The sequence below is a fragment of the Primulina eburnea genome, chromosome 8, assembly GCF_022965805.1.
Source record: "Primulina eburnea isolate SZY01 chromosome 8, ASM2296580v1, whole genome shotgun sequence".
NCBI classification, from domain to species: domain Eukaryota; kingdom Viridiplantae; phylum Streptophyta; class Magnoliopsida; order Lamiales; family Gesneriaceae; genus Primulina; species Primulina eburnea.
Genome location: NC_133108.1, coordinates 31643869 through 31662105, shown reverse-complemented (window position 1 = coordinate 31662105; position 18237 = coordinate 31643869). Strand labels below are relative to the sequence as shown.

The 18237-nt window shown below is 35.6% G+C and overlaps 1 protein-coding gene and 1 non-coding gene across 2 annotated transcripts; both read left to right on the top strand.

Annotated features, from left to right (window-relative positions):
* Positions 1-14797: 14797 nt before the first annotated feature.
* On the top strand, positions 14798-15401 carry LOC140839155 (uncharacterized). The gene is made up of 2 exons (XM_073205789.1): positions 14798-14810; positions 14929-15401. Exons 1-2 carry the CDS (start codon positions 14798-14800, stop codon positions 15399-15401), a joined length of 486 nt encoding a protein of 161 aa, XP_073061890.1.
* A 1156-nt stretch (positions 15402-16557) lies between these two features.
* Positions 16558-16662, top strand: LOC140840362 (small nucleolar RNA snoR100). The gene has a single exon (XR_012119950.1). It is a non-coding gene; the product is annotated as a small nucleolar RNA snoR100 (small nucleolar RNA).
* The last annotated feature ends 1575 nt before the right edge of the window (positions 16663-18237 follow it).

The window sequence follows — 18237 nt, the reverse complement described above, 5'->3', positions numbered from 1 at the left end:
ATTCTATTCAAGATAATGTCTTATCTGAGGCCCATATGTCGTCGTACTCTATTCATCCGGGGAGTACGAAGATGTACAAAGATCTGCAGTTATTATATTGGTGGCCCGGAATGAAGAGGGATATCAGACGCTTTGTGTCCGAATGTCTGACATGTCAACTAGTGAAAGCGGAGTATCAGAGACCGGCCAGCAGGCATGCTCAAGCCTCTTCCTATTCCCGAGTGGAAGTGGGAGAATGTTACCATGGACTTCGTTGTCGGATTTCCGAAGTCAGTCAGAGGGTCAAATGCTATATGGGTGATAGTTGATCGTCTTACGAAATCAGCTCATTTCTTGCCTATTAAGACGACTTTCTCCATGATTCAGTATGCAGAGTTGTATATCCGGGAGATCGTCAGACTTCATGGTATTCCTGTTTCTATAGTTTATGACAGAGATCCTAGATTCACATCCTCATTTTGGAAGAGCCTACATTCAGCTATGGGTAATAAGTTGTTGTTTAGCACAACTTTTCACCCACAGACAGATGGTCAGTCCGAGAGAGTCATTCAAATTTTGGAGGATCTTCTTCGTGCATGTGTTCTCGATTTCTCCGGGAGTTGAGAATCAAAGTTACCGTTGGTGGAGTTTACCTATAATAACAGTTTTCAGTCGTCTATAGGTATGGCTCCATATGAAGCACTGTACGGTCGTAAGTGTAGATCGCCTATTCATTGGTATGAAGTAGGGGATAGAGCAGAATTGGGCCCGGAGATTGGGCAGCAGGCTGCTGATGTAGTAGTCAAGATCCGTGATAGGATGAGGACTCCTCAGAGTAGACAGAAGAGTTATGCGGATCAGAGAAGGAGAGATTTAGAGTTCGCTGTTGGTGACCATATTTTCGTGAAGATAGCACCGATGAAAGGTGTCATGCGGTTCGGGAAAAAAGTAAAGCTCAGTGCGAGATTCATTGGACCATTTGAGATCCTCGACAGAGTTGGGACATTAGCTTATCGTGTTGCTCTTCCGCCGAATCTGGCCGGAGTACACAACGTGTTTCATGTCTCTATGTTGAGGAAGTATATGGAGAATCCATCGCATGTCCTGAACTTGAACCGTTGCAGCTCACTCCGAACTTGTCTTATGAGGAAAGACCAGTACAAATTTTAGATAGACAGGAGAAAAAGCTTCGGAACGAAATGGTCAAGTTAGTGAAAGTCAAATGGCTCAATCATTCGGAGGAGGAAGCTACGTGGGAATCTGAGCCAGAGATGAAGATTCGTTATCCCGAGTTATTCGGTAAGTTTTAATTTCGGGGACGAAATTTCTTTTAAGGGGGGAGAGTTGTAGAACCCGAAAATCAAATTACGTATAAGCCATGCATAATTGCTATTATGTAAAGTAAAAAAATAAATTTTTATGACTATATGAAGTGTTTTATTTATTTTAAAAGTATATGTTTAGTTTTATCTTTTCAGGATAAATACGTGAGGCCGGACCGGATATTGGAGATTTGAGATAAGATTAATAATAAGATTGATAATAAGAAAAATATTCCTAAATTTAATTTAAGCCAAAGAATAACTTAATTTAAAGAAAAATAATGTATTTGGGATTTAATAAATTAATTAGAGCTAAGTTGGTAAATAAGTTCTTTAGGTTAATATTTAATTAAAGCTTAAATTAAAATATGTAAACATATGGGGATGAATTAATCTAGGTATAATATATTCAAGAAATTAATCATAGCATTTGAATATTTAAATTTGAGGTCATGAATGCCATGTAATAATCTATCCTAAATTTAATGTGTAAATTCACTAAAATATATAATGAGGGTGCTAAACTTTAAGAAATTAAAATACAAGATTTAAACAATAAAATACCATGCAAATTAGTAATAATAATTTTAGGTCCAACATTTAAAATAATTCAAAGGTTGATAACTCTTCATTCAAACCACTCCTAATTGCACTTCATAGAGTATTCATTCCCATTTTTAATTCACTAATTGGTAGTGATTCAAACACAATATTACACCTCATTTCTCCCCAACTAACTACTGAGAAAACCATCGAAAATATGCAGCAAAACAAAGGAAAGAAACCCACGGCAGCAAGGAATGTGAAGCCATGCAAATCCATTCAAATTCTTGACTTGTAACCTGGCAACTTAATGTATATTATGGCACCTTTAACACCTCCTATAACACTCATATTCAGTGTCTAGAAAATCCACACTATTATCTTCGAAAAACATCAGAAAACAGCAGCTTAAATCGTGTAAGAACAGCACAAGAACAAGAAAGGAAATCCAACTCCGACTCTGCCGCTCGTATTGGTCGTATTGATTTGTTTTTACTCAAAAAAAAATCCAGGAATGTATATATGGTCTCTTGACTCTTCAATCAAGTCCTATAGATATTTTTAAACCAATACATAATCATGATTCATGCAACATCACGAAATTTGGACAGCAACTACACAATTTTCTGCACAGAATTTTTGACTTCCTCTTTGTGTCTCACGGTTTTGGTTTGCTTTGTGGTTCAGGAGGTTGGCTCGTTTTCCAAGCACCCACGGCTGTTGCTAGGCATGATTTAGAGTATGTTAGGATGTTAGTGATTCATTGGTTTGAGTCCAAACATTTCAAATAAAAGCATGACAACAACTATTTCCACAAGCTACAGATTTGGTGCATGTTTTTCTGTCATTTAGTGTTTAATGGGTGTGTTCGAATCTTGGCTGTCCTAGTGGCTGTAGCCATGGTTAGAACTCTACCTTAACATGTCAAGGACGTGTCCAAATCATCCCTTTAAGGATTGGCTCACGGATCCATCAAAATTTCACCAAAACAACACAAGTGCATTTCGGGTTCTTCATTTGTTGTGAGTGTACACTTTCGGTTTTTGGGTGTTGGATGGATTGTGGTTGGCTTCTAGCCCATAGCCATGGTTCAGACAACACTCCATCATGTCTAGATCGAGCCATGGTCGATCAAATGGCCCTTGGAACGAGACAAGACAGTAAAATAATTCATTACAAGAAACTCCATCCCAAGGGGTGCTCTGGGCTGGTATGTTGTTCTTGTTCTAGGTGGTTGCTTGGGTTGTGGTTGGCTTTTAGCCCTTATCCATGGTCCAAGCCATGCTTTAGGATGTTGGTAAGAGTCTTTGGTCGGTGGTTCAAGCCAATGGTCATTAAAATTCAGAGTTTACACCACAAACACACAAGCTGCTACTGCTGGATTTTGACATCAACTTTCATATTTTGTTTTGGTGCCTGTTTGAGTTCTTGGTTGGCTTTTAGCCCGTGACCTTGGACTTTACAGTACCTCAATGATTTAGGAAAGTCATGTTTTTGGCCGTTCGTGATTTGGTCGAGTTTAGAGGTCGTACGAGAATTTACAGTGAAAGGTGTCAAAATGACTCTCGAAAGGGTGTTTTATGTTTTTGGATTCCTTTCACCCATTTTCGTGTTTTACAGTTATTATGCATGTTTTTCAGTATGCTTGGGGTATTTTTAATCATGGTTAAACGTCTGTTTAATGTTGGTTCGGTTTGGTACGAAGTCATGATTGAAAAATTAGGTTGTTGGTCTTAATCGTCTCGTTTTTGATTCGGTTGTCAAGTTTAAACCAAGATAATATTATTTGCATGTGTCACATATTAGAAGTAAGTCGCAGCAAGCCTGGGAACGATGCAACTCATCCGGTAAAAATAAGGTTATAATTATATATGTGCATAACAATATAAAATATTTATTTTTGAGATATATGCGATATGTCTTGTGGCCACCTTATGTTTATGGGTTTGGAAGTCGGTAAGCGCAACTGAGGACCTCTCCGCCCGGTGACTTACGATCGGTTTACGATTATGTATGGATACGGATATCCAGTCCAAGGGCTGTGGTGATCTCTACCGCCTAGTATACTGTGGTTTAGTCTGATCAGACGCTCACGTTATGGGCCAGTTGCTTAGAAACATTATCTCTACCAGAAAATTATGATATGATATGACAGAGCTCTATTGAGAAAGCTTTTACGTATGATTTTCAGATATGCGCGTAGATATAAGTATTCATGATACGATTTTCACCATACGCTTTACGATACTTTATTTTTACGTTGCATGCGATTTTATGATATATATTACTTGTTATTCACGATATATACATGTTGAGTCTTTAGACTCACTAGACTCGATTGTTGTAGGTACTGATGAGATCACGACGGAGGGCGTAGACCAGTGAGCTATCTTGTGGCAGCAGTAGAAAAACCGAGGACCTCATGTTTTAGTTTATGCACTTTTTATTATTCAAACTCAGTTTTAATACGTTGGATTATTTTTAAATTGTTGTTTAAGTTGGATTATTTTTAAGTTGTTACTTGAAAATATTATTTATTTCCGCTGTTATTTTAAAGTTAAAATTATTTACATGTTTATTTTATAAATGAAGCAAGATAATTATTTATTTAGAAAATTTTTAATAATTCCGCTAAAATATGAATACGAAATACGAGCCTTTACACTTTATGTATACATATATTATGAAAAGTTGATAATAATATATGTAACTTATACATAACACAAGATTATTTCTCTCCTTCACAAAGCTAGGACTCGACCACTTTTCTTGAATATCACAGACGACCACTGCCATCTCCACCACACGCCGTCGCCGCCGCCCCACTGTGCTGCCATCATTGTTTCACCACCTTCCGGCCAACAGTTCTCAACGCAAAATTTTGTTTATTTTTCTAGTGCAATCTAGACAAATAACTAAATTTCCAATCTTGAACTTGAGTAGGTGGATTGAAGAACGACATACAATCAAGTTGATTGTTCGTAGAGATTTATAAAAAAGTCATCTCCACTCAAAATCTCGGAATAATATAGTGTGCAAAGGTAAAAAATCTAAACAATTTCTATTGAGATTTGAAGCATACGTTACCCAAGAACGTTTTGATTGTCAAGAACAAATTTTAAATTTCCAACTTGTCTTGGATACGAGTGTAATGTACCGTACTTTTCATACTCAAAATTTGCGGAAAAATTTAAAATTTTCTTAAACATAAAATAACATTCAAAGTTTGCCATAAAATATCTCAACCAAGTCCCCCATAAGACATGATTGTTCAAAATAACTACAATATAATTTGCTCACAAAAGGTTTGCTCAAAGTGTTTCCCTCAAAACATGAAATCAGAGTAAATTAACATTTGCATAAAAACATAAACATTGCGGTCCTCGGGTTAGCCTCCCGCTCAGTCCAAACCTACCCCTTGGTCGCCACCTCCTGTCTCCTCATCAACATACTCACCTGCATCGATCAAGTCTAGTGAGTCTAAAGACTCAACACGTATAAACTGGGAAATAGCGAGTACTACATAATAAAACCGCATGCAACTTTAAAATAGAACATACATACTTGAACTTGAATTTGCGTACTTAAACTTGAACATACATACATAACATAGACGTGCCATAACGTAAAAACTTGTCATAAACATACTGCATACTAGAACATACATAACTTCATCATTTTGCGTAGAGGATGTTTCAAAGAAAGTGACCCATAACATAATAAATGCCTGATCAGACAAACCACAGTACTGGGCTGACAGGGACGTATCCATTGCAACATAGATGAGATCTCCGTTCATAATTTAACGGGCTGGTTGGTCCCCGTTCATAATTTAACGCTTTCCAACCTCGATGTAACCCGTTCATAATTTAACGGACGGATTGGTCCCCGTTCAGAATTTAACGCTTTCCAATCCTAACATAATTTGGTCACAAGACATTTAGCATACCTCCAAAAACTTAAAATATTTTCTTGCACGTCAACATACTTACTTGGTGTTGAGGGTTTCGTTAGACTTAGATCGGGGTCGTCGCTGCACGTACTACCATGAATTCACATACTTAAGTTGCATAACTTAGACAGGTAATCCTGCTTACTTACGAGTTCGTTCAATTCATTAGGACGTTCTAGAATTCCCATGGCTCGACCTTGTAAATCATTGTACTAAACTATGACATCAAACCGCAAACATGTTATAATATTTTTCTCAAATATGAAGGACACGGACCCCGTGCCTACCTCCATGTAGGGGTCCGTTTAGACTCGGGTGAGAAGGCTCGAAAGGAAGGGTGGACACGGACCCCGTGTCAGGGTCCGTGTGGGGTTTTTGTAGACTCTAGAAATATGCACTCCGGAAAGAACAAAGGCACAGACCCCGTGCCAGGGTCCGTCCGTGGGTCCGTGTACCTGCGGGACAAATAAAGCTTCGGAAATTCTAAACACGCAATGCTTATCATCCTAGACTCGATTGCACGTACCATGAATCGACACCCCGAGACCCATCCTAGCACGCCATCACATCAAACCAAAATCGTACAACCACCCAAAGCAACGATGTTCACCCTACGACACATCCAATTCAAAACGTAGCAATTGACACCAATTCGTTTCCTACGACTTCTAATGCGTTCGAGTGTAATTTTTAACAATGATCCGATTAATCCCGAAAAGAACTGAGTTAGAGCCCGGGTCCCCACACTATCGATACTAAACGACGTATCCATTAACATCATAACATCATACTAATCATACCTAGACGCAGCAACGATCACCCGACAATCTCCAACGAAACCTGCAACATAGAAACTTCAAGAACACGATTTTCGTAAAAGTCGCAGTTTGAGCAGTCCCACTAAAAGCATCATAACTCACTCAATTTAGATCCAAAAATCTCTAATTTTATATCAAATCGAAGGCATCAAAAAGTTCTACAATTTTTTAGTTGAAAGTTTTCTCAAAATCCCGACGGAAAAATCGCAGTTTTCAACAGAACAGTAAGTTACGAGATTTCAGATCTAAAAAGTATTTCAAAACGCATTCAAACCATTTTCCGCTCAAACGAAGAATGTCACACAGGAATTTTTACGCATAAAAATAACACAACACATAATATGACAAGATCGATGCAAAAAGAACAGAATATAGCGTGCCTTTTGATATCAAACGTTACCGAAACGACGATACCGAAGCGGGGATGGCGTGAGGATTGATGCGGGACGAACGTGGCGCTAAAATCTTTGAAGAAAAGTGGCGAGAATTACTGAAATCTTTGAAGGGAGGGGGCGGCTGCTGAGTTTTCCCTAGAACCCTAGGTTTGCTCTCCAAAATAATGGGGAAAGAAAATGTGTGTGTGTGTGGTGTGTGTTAGACGTCTAGGTGTGTGTATAAGTGTGTGTGCATGAGTTAGGTAGTAATTTAGGGAATGATTATTGCTTAATTACAAAATTAACAATGCTAATTAAAAGGCTAACTAAATTGCTACTAAAATTTTAGATTAAATGTTGATAAAAATGATAAGTCACTAAAAAGAGAATTTTAAAGATACACAATTGAAAGTCTTTAAAAGTTTTAAAATCACATCATCGCCTAATAATTAAATTAGGCTTTTAAAATGTTATAAAAACTCAATAAATCATTTGAACTACCATTTTCTTGACTTTAAATAAAATACCGTATTTTAAAACGCCTAAATCGTCGCCGGTCTCCTTTCCTCGATCCCGCCTCGAATAATCGCCTGAAACATAAAACTCAAGGAAAATGCTTTAACGTGCATCATATAATAATTTAAAATAATACAAATTCGTAAATTATGAATTAAACACAAATTTATAAAATAAACATGCATTAAAACCATTTAATAAAATACATGAGGAATTTAATAACTTGCACGCACGTAATTCATGTGGATCTCAAATTTTCGGGACGTCACAACGAGAAAACCATACTCCAACACTACTAAGTTTGAATTTTATTGTTTCAGGAGCGGCTGCTGTCGGCAGAGGAATAATGGTCAAAGAAGTGTGCATTTATTGCATGTCGGGGAAATGGCTGAAGAATTTCAAAATGGGTTGGCAGGGACAACGTGTTGAATTAGAATCACACTGACAGGAAGTTCTATTAATAGAGCTTCATTTCTTCATTTTGAAGTCATCCCTTTTTCGAGTTTTCTCTCCTCTTATAAGCATTTGAGTGCTTAGTTTTATAATATTTGTGAGGTGTTTTGTTCTCCTGTATTAAGAGAGTGTGTGTTCTCTCTGGAAACACAGTGAGTGAGTTGTACACCACAAAATATTATAGTGAAAATCTTTTCATCTTGTCCGTGGTTTTTACCCTAATAATTTTTAGTGGTTTTCCACGTAATCTCGGTGTCCAGTTTATTCTTTATTTTCGGGTTTTATTATCTCAAATTCCGCACGTGGTACCAACAAGTGGTATCAGAGCCTTGGTTTAAAATTTCTTAAAATTCTGAGTATGCTCTGTGATTGCTGCCTAGACGGATCTTCCACATCAGAAAAGATTTTTCGAGATTGTGTATTTAAGGCGGGATTATTTTGTCTAGTCTATAAAATTGTTTTAGACATAATGGCGGGAAGGTACGAGATAGCAAAGTTCAATGGAAGCAATTTTATGATGTGGAAAATAAAGATACAAGCAGTTTTAAGAAAGGATAATTGCTTGGCGGCTATTGGAGATAGACCGGTGGAAATTACAGATGATGGAAAGTGGAACGAGATGAATGATAATGTTGTTGCCAACTTACACTTGGTTATAGCTGACGAAGTTTTGTCAAGTATCTCTGAGATAAAAAACAGCCAAAGTTATCTGGGATACTCTGACAAAGATGTACGAGGTCAAGTCATTACACAACATGATTTTCCTAAAGAGAAGGCTCTATACTCTTCGGATGGCGGAATCCTCATCGATGACCGACCATATCAATACACTAAATACTCTATTTGCCCAACTCACTCCCATGGGGCATAAAATAGGAGAAAATGAACGTGCGGAGCTTCTACTTCAAAATCTACCAGATTCATATGATCAACTTATCATCAATATTACCAACAATATTCTTATGGGCTTTCTAAGATTCGACGATGTCTTAACTGCGGTTCTTGGAGAAAAAAGCCGGCGCAAGAATAAGGAAGACAGGTTGGTAACTTCAAAGCAGGCAGAGGCTTTGCCGATGATAAGAGGAAGATTTATGGACCGTGACTCCAGTGGGAGCCAAAGACGAGGTAGATCAAAGTCAAGAAGTAAGAAGAAAAATATTTACTGCTTTAAATGTGGCGGTAAAGGGCACTTCAAGAAAGAGTGTACGAGTATCGATAAAAGCTCTCAAGGAAATGTGGCAAGTACTTCAGGCAGTGGTGAAATATTATTCAGCGAAGCAGCAACAGTTGCAGAAGGCAGACACAAATTTTGTGACACATGGATTATTGATTCAGGAGCGACGTGGTACATGACGTCTCGGAGAGAATGGTTTGATCATTATGAACCAGTCTCAGGAGGATCTGTATTCATGGGAAATGATTATACCTTGGAAATCGCTGGGGTCGGTACTATCAAAATTAAAATGTTTGATGGCACCATTCGCACCATACAGGAGGTACGACATGTGAAAGGACTGACGAAAAATCTTTTGTCCTTTGAGCAATTGGATGACATCGGGTGCAAAACTCGGATCGAGAACGGGATCATGAAAATTGTGAAAGGCGCGCTTGTGGTTATGAAAGCAGAAAAGGTTGCTGCAAATCTGTATGTACTTATGGGAGAAACACACAAAGAGGCAGAACTAGATGTTGCATCAATTGGTTCAGGAGAAGAATTAACGGTGTTATGGCATAGAAAGCTCGGGCATATGTCAGAACGAGGGTTGAAAATTCTCTCAGAACGGAAGCTGCTGCCGGGACTTACAAAAGTGTCACTACCAATTTGTGAGCATTGTGTTACCAGTAAACAACACAGATTAAATTTTGGCATTTCTACTGCCAGGAGCAAAAGCATATTGGAGCTGATTCATTCGGATGTTTGGCAAGCACTATTTGTATCCCTAGGAGGAGCGAGATACTTTGTCTCGTTCATTGATGATTTCTCTAGGAGATGTTGGGTGTATCCAATCAAGAAGAAATCAGATGTTTTCCAGATCTTCAAAGAATTCAAAGCGCGGGTTGAACTTGATTCAGAAAATAAAATCAAGTGTTTGAGGACTGATAATGGAGGAGAATATACCAGTGACGAATTTGATGCATATTGTCAACATGAGGGCATCAAAAGACAATTCACGACGGCTTACACACCTAACAGAATGGAGTGGTGGAGCGGATGAACAGGACCTTGTTGGACAGAATAAGAGCTATGTTGAGGATTGCAGGTCTAGACAAGTCATTTTGGGCAGAAGCAGTCAAAACCACTTGTTATATTATCAATCGTTCTCCTTCAGTGGCGATTGATCTGAAGACTCTGATGGAGATATGGACTGGGAAGCCGATAGATTATTCTCATTTGTATACATTTGAAAGTCCGGTGTACGTTCTGTACAATGAGCAAGAAAGATCAAAGTTGGTATCGAAATCCAGAAAATGTATCTTCTTGGGTTATGATGATGGAGTAAAAAGGTTTCGCTTGTGGGATCCTACTGTTCACAAGCTTGTCATCAGCAGGGATGTTATCTTCGAGGAAGATAAAGTAGAGGGAGACAAAGGCACACCGAATTCAGAAACTACTATTTTTCAGGTGGAAAATAAGACGGACGAAGGTCAAGTTTCTTGTGAATCAGTTCCAGAGAACGAAGAACAAGAACATGTTGAGTCTGAGGTTTCCAATGTGAGGCAGTCAACTCGAGACAGAAGACACCAGGTTGGCTTTCAGATTATGCCACTGAAAGCAACATTGCATATTGTTTATTATCAGAGAATGGTGAGCCATCGAGTTTCCACGAGGCTACTCAAAGCTCGGATGCATCCTTATGGATGATAGCAATGCAAGAAGAGTTGGAGGCATTAGACAGGAATAAAACTTGGGATCTTGTTACACTACCACGAGAGAGGAAAGCCATTGGTAACAGATGAGTCTATAAGATCAAGCGAGATGGCAATAACCAAGTGGAGTGGTATCGTGCTAGATTGGTGGTAAAAGGGTATGCATAGAAAGAAGGCATTGACTTCAATGAAATATTTTCTCATGTGGTTCGGCTTACAACAGTCAGAGTAGTGTTGGCATTGTGTGCGGTGCTTGATCTACATCTAGAACAGCTAGATGTGAAAACAGCATTTCCTCATGGAGATCTTGAAGAAGAAATCTATATGCTCCAGCCAGAAGGTTTTGCGGAAAAAGGCAAAGAGAACTTGGTTTGCAGGTTGAACAAATTTCTGTACGGTCTCAAACAGGCGCCGAGGTGTCGGTACAAGAGATTTGATTCCTATATCATGTGCCTTGGATACAACAGATTGAGTGCAGACCCTTGTACGTATTTCAAGAGGTCTGGTGATGATTATATTATTTTGCTGTTGTATATGGACGACGTGTTGGTAGCAGGCACCAACAAAGATCAGGTCCAAGGATTGAAGGCACAATTGGCTAGGGAATTTGATATGAAAGACTTGGGACCAGCAAACAAGATTCTAGGGATGCAAGTTTACCGAGATAGAAGTAACAGAAAGATTTGGCTTTCCAAGAAAAATTATTTGAACAAAATCTTGCAACGCTTCAACATGCAATATAGTAAGTCCATTTCGACCCCTCTTCCTGTTAACTTCAAGTTATCCTCCGAGATGTGTCCTAGCAGTGAAGCAGAGAGGATGTAAATGTCTCGAGTACCGTATGCATCAGTAGTGGGAAGTTTGATGTTCACCATGATCTGTACAAGACCGGACATTGCTCAAGCAGTGGGAGCAGTTAGTCGGTATATGGCGAATTCTGGAAGAGAGCATTGGAGCACTGTTAAGAGGATCCTTAGATACGTTAAGGGTACCTCGAATGCTGCATTATATTATGGAGGATCGGATTTTACATTTAGGGGCTATGTCGATTTAGATTATGCAGGTGATCCTGATAAGAGAAAATCTACTACTGGTTATGTGTTTACACTTGCGAGGGAAGCAGTAAGCTGGTTTCAAAACAGCAGACAGTTGTGGCATTATCTACAACAGAGGCAGAATACATGGCAGCTACTCAAGGTTGCAAGGAGACCATATGGATTAAAAGGTTATTGGAGGAGATTGGACACAAACAAGAGAATGTTCCTTTGTTTGTGACAGTCAGAGTGCCTTGTACATTGCAGGGAATCCAGCCTTTCATTCCAGGACGAAACACATTGGAGTACAATTTCATTTTGTGCGAGAAGTAGTAGAAGAAGGAAGCGTGGATATGCAGAAGATCCATACGAAGGATAACATAGCTGATTTTCTGACCAAGCCAGTAAACACTGAAAAGTTTGAGTGGTGTAGATCCTCAAGTGGCCTAGCAGAAACGTAAGCAGCAGGGAATGGCAAGATTGAAATGATGTGTGGAGATGTATTTGATTATCAATTAAATCTCCAAGTGGGAGAAATGTCAGCAGAGGAATAATGGTCAAAGAAGTGTGCATTTATTGCATGTCGGGGAAATGGCTGAAGAATTTCAAAATGGGTTGGCAGGGACAACGTGTTGAATTCGAATACACGTTTTTAACGTGTATTCACACTGACAGGAAGTTCTATAAATAGAGATTCATTTCTTCATTTTGAAATCATCCCTTTTTCGAGTTTTCTCTCATCCTATAAGCATTTGAGTGCTTAGTTCTATAATATTTGTGAGGTGTTTTGTTCTCCTGTATTAAGAGAGTGTGTGTTCTCTTTGGAAACACAGTGAGTGAGTTGTACACCACAAAATATTATAGTGGAAATCTTTTCATCTTGTCCGTGATTTTTACCCTAATAATTTTTAGGAGTTTTCCACGTAAATCTCGGTGTCCATTTATTCTTTATTTTCGGGTTTTTTTTATCTCAAATTCCGCACGTGAGACCAACAGCTGCCCTAGCCCTTTACTAGTTCAGCCTTAGATATTTATAAATATGTGCTTCCTTTACTAAATCGGTAGATGTGGTTTAAAGCCTTCTTTCTTCCATATCGATTAATCGGAGGTATCACGGGTGGGTGTTTCCATTTTAATTAATTATAAAAAAGGCGAATATTTTAGTAAAAGTACGGTATCCAATTGTATTTACTGAGGTATGGGTTACGGGGGTGTATTCAAAATTTGAACACTTACTTGAAGTATAAAGCATCCAGCTACAAATAATTTATTCTCAAAGCATCCATAAAGTGCACTACACTCAAATGCTAAAAGATGTGTGGGTATAACGCAAAACTAATAGTTTACAACCTACGCCCGAGAGAAAATCCTGATCAACAAATCATAAATGCAAACGAAATAAACAAATCAAAACATAATCAAAGAAAGAACAAAACTTAGAAAACTTGACTCGAGCAGTAAAGCTAAGAATCAATGTTCTTCAATCAGGAAAAAAAGTCAATAGACACAGGTGATCTCATAGTTTTTATGAGATAAAGAAAATTTATGAAATACAATAATCATAATGATTCAAGAAAAAAACAACAATTCATCTATTTTTACACATAAATATTGGCAATATAATAAATTCAAGAATGACCAATCATACCTTTGAATAGAAGAAATTTTTTTGAGAGAGTGAAGAACCCTAGAGATGGCTTGAGATAGAAGAGAGATAGCGTATTTTTCAAAAAAGAAAGTCCATCAAAATCTTTGGTATATGTGGAAGAATATTTTAGATTTTCTGTAATTGTACATAAGGCTTCAAGGTTTGTACATGAATAATAAAATAAGAATCCTTGAAAATCTATGGATTTTTTGGATACCTCTTGACTTTTGGAGAGTTTTAAAAAGTCAAGTTTGAATACCACATGACTTTTTAAAACTCTACCAAAATCCATATTGAATACAACTAAACATATATAGAGTCATTAAAAGTTTAAATTGAATACCTCTGGATTTTAAAATTCCATAAAAGTCATTAAAAGTTTAGATTGAATACACCCCCCTTAATTACTTTTATTGACTTTTGTAGAGTTTAAAAGTCTAGAGGTATTGAACATAGACTTTTATAAACTCTATAAAAGTTTTGTGGTATCCAAATTAGATTTTTCTAGATTCATGAAAAGTATAGTGGTATTCAAACTTGACTTTTTAAAAATCTATAAAAATCTATAGGTATCCAATATTTTCATAGATTTATAATGATTCTAATATAATTCTCTATGTACAAATCTTAAAACTCTATGTACAACTATAAAAACTCAAAAATTGTCTTCTACTCACCCTAGAGATTTTGGTAGACTTTTAATAGAATAAAAACAACGTTTCTCATTCTCACCCATATATTCTCTTTCTCACTCAAAAGACGGTATTTTCTCATCTCTAAAGATAAATCGAGGGTTTTTTCCAAATTTAAAAGGTATGAATCTTTTCTTGAATCGTTATTGATTTGATAAAAAAAATATTATGATTTCTATATATTCAAATCATGGTGCGTTGATGGATTTTCCACGAATCTGAGAGGAAAAAAGATGGCGCCACTTGAAAATGTATCACCCCATCTGTATACTAGAACGACAAAGATTTGAAAAGATATGAGAAGCTTTTTGGTCGTTGGTATACTAATTTCTTGGAGGGAAATAACGTCGGGGCCACTGGACCTGGTTGTCTCTCTTCTCAATAATTCTTAACGATTGTTATTACGAATGGGAAAATAAAATGGGATTCATATATTATAGTCCGTCTTATGTTAGGATATTTTATATTTCAAATAATTATGTGAAATTTTGATAGTAACAATTTTTATGTCCTATCACTTGATAATAACAATTTTTATGTCCTATCAGTTTTTGAATGATAGTAACAATTTTTATGTCCTATCTTTCAATCTTAGCGGATGATTTCACAAGGTATGTTTTCTGTTCTATATGCTATACATCTAAAAATTTTGTAATTTTTCAAGATTATATATGTTATTCGTTAGTTATTTGATTCTACAAATAATGTTCGATAGGTAAATTTTTTTAGTGGATTGTGGATATGCAAATCGACGTCAATTCTTGGCTCTTTTTAGAGGTGTTCGTTATCATCTCCAAGAATTCACTGACCAAGGTCGTCACCCTGAAGATGCAAAAGAGTTGTTCAATATTCGTCATGCCTCTTTGAGAAACGTCATTGAAAGGATATTCGGTATATTTAAATCGCGGTTCAAAATATTCAAAACTGGTCCTCCATTTCCATATACAACACAGGCGGAGCTTGTATTGGCTTGTGCCGGATTGCACAATTTTCTTCGAAAGGAGTGTCGGTCTGATGAATTTCCAGTTGAACCAGAGAATGAAGTCCCACAACCTTCATCAGAACAAGTTTACGAGGATAACAACTTTGATCAAATATTTGGCACTGAAGAACAACAACGAGCAAATGCAAATGCATGGAGAGATACTATAGCAAACATAATGTGGAGTGACGTTGATCATATTCACAATAACAAACCTTAGATTTTTTCATAAAAAACTGCTTAAAATTTATCAAATTTCATAATGTTTTGATTAGCTATTTATCTATATTGATTAAATTTATTTATATATGCTTATAAATTAAAATTTTATTGATTAATTATTTATGCATGTTGAATAGACATGGGGATTGAAATTTTAATTTTGTTAAATTGATTTTGATTTTTTTTTCATATATTAAACATATTTATTTTTAAATAAGTAAATTTATTTCAAAGTGAAGATGTTATTTATGTTAAATAATTACTAGTTCGAAGAAATAATATATATTGAAATTTTGATTTTGTTAAATTGAATTGTAATTTTTTTTGCAAAAATTCTACAAAAGTCTAAAAATATCTATCAAAATCTTGCAAAAAGTTTACAAAAGTCCATGGAATTATATTTACAAATCTGTGAGATTCTACAAAATTCAATAAAAATCTACCAAATCCATGGAAATCTATCATTTTAAAAAAGTCATTAAATCTCTACTAAAGACACCCCATTTAATGTGTTCATTTTAGAATCCTATTTTTCATCGCAAATAAGCATAAAGAGGTGGCTTTAATCAACACACACCGTACGTAGGTTTTGGTGTTTTCACTTCTCCACAAAAGGGGCCTGACATTTGATAACCATGTAGTATATTTTCATTTCTAATAAATTTTGTAAGTTTTAACGATATTTGAATTTTGATCATATGTCTGGATTGACTGAAAACGTTATAATAATTTTATCACAGTACCTTTTTGAAACTTGTTCGTAACCACAACCACCCCCCCCCCCCCCCCCCCCCCCCCCAAAATTTTTTATTTTATTTTTTTCCAAATTGTGAAGGAGTTGGAAAAAAATGAACCTACCCTTTTTATGTTACATTATATGTTTTTTAAAAGTATGAAAAACAAAAAATGGAAAGTAATATTTGGGCTAACCTTTAGTGAAAGCGTTATAAGTAGGCTCATTCAGAGCCTACGGCCCACAAAAGTTGAGCATGGATTTTATACCAAAAACCCTAAATATAGAGATCTCCGCCTATAAAATCACAGTTGTTAGTGCTCTGCTTCTCCGCATCCAATCTCAAACTTTTACGATTTATTATTAGTAGTAAATGAATGATGGATCTGTGCACAATAAGCCGATGCTCTGGATCTGAAAAGAATGAAGGAAGCATGGTAATGTGCACAGAGAATGAGATTTTCGGGTCGGCATGTCTGCTCTCTCTGATTCTCGTGATTTGAGGGCCTGGTTTAGACCTATATTCGCTTCTATCTAACTTTCTGGATTTCCTTTTACGTTTGTTTGCTTGGTTAGTGTTTTCCAACTTTTGTTTTTTTTGGTTTAAATTTTGAAAATTGGGGAGATCTGTCTACCTCGTAATCGACACGTTTATTCGAAATCTGGATGGATATGAATTTTCAAAATGGGTTTTAGATCAATTAATATGGAATATAAATTTTGGTTAAAAACTCTTGTGTTCCCAAGTCTGGGGATTGGAATGCCTTCCTTCCTATTAATCGTTCCGTTTGGTGGACGCTCTCTCCTTTCCTCCCTCCTTTCCTGATACAATCCAAAATGCTACCAACAGTTTAATTTTTTAAATAGTTGAAGAATTGATGATGAAAGTAAAATTTTCAGCTATGATTTATGATAAAAAATTTACAATCTAATTAATAAAATTATTTATTTCTTTTTTAAAAAAATTAAAGATAAATTTAAAAAAAACTCTAATCATACATTAAATTTAAAGTTATTTTTATATCAATAAATTTTATCAAGCAATCTTTAATAACCCAAAATTTTTATTATTACTTTTATTGTTTCACTATTTATTAGTTGTATTGATATCATTTTATTTTTATTCTAAAAAATATGTATAACAACATAAATTTGTTTTATTTATTTTGAATGTGATTCTAATTTTAATAAATTATACTAATTTATAAAAATGAAAATAAGATGTGTATAATATGATGATTTATTAATATTATTTATTTATTAAAAATAAATATGTTGGAATCAGATAACTATTTTTATCGTACAAAATTATTTTAACTAATTATTATCAATAATATAATTTATTTTTATTCGTTGTATTAAAATCAAATTATTATTATTAAAAAATATGTGTAACAAGATATTTTTTTAGTTATTTTGAAATGTGATTCTAATCTTAATAAATTATACTACTTTATTGAAATGAGAAAAATGGAAATAAAATGAGTATTTTGGGATGACTTATTGAGAGAATTGATATTTACATTAATTTTTATGTTATCCACCCTCCATTTCATATGTAAAAATATGTGTCAAATTTATTTATAAATGAAGGAAACGAAGTGTAAATTTCAATTCTAACTTATTAATGTTATCTTTTAAAAAAATATACATGTATTGATCATGTAATATGGTTAAATTTTTAATATGACCTAAAAAATAATAAATTTGATCTAGTCTATACTTTATTCTTCAATGTCGATACTCAATGAGAAAATTCTCGATCTTTGAGAGACTATCATAAAGAAGTTTGTATTGTGTTTTCAGGGAAGAGCATTAAGATGTCTTATTAATGTTATTTATAGATTATATCAACATGTTACTTAATTATCATTACAAGATACAGGACCTAGAATTTATCGATAATATCTGATTTTGCCATTTAATTCGGCAAATTACTTAATTTGATCGAACTACATCTGAGTGTTAACATAGATTGCTATTTTTGCTGTTTGAATTAGGAAATTTAAAATATTATTAATTGATGTTCGAATTATCATTACTCTTAAAAGTGTAAGTTCGTTTTTTTCCATTGAAGCGCATCAGCATGAAGTATAAGTAT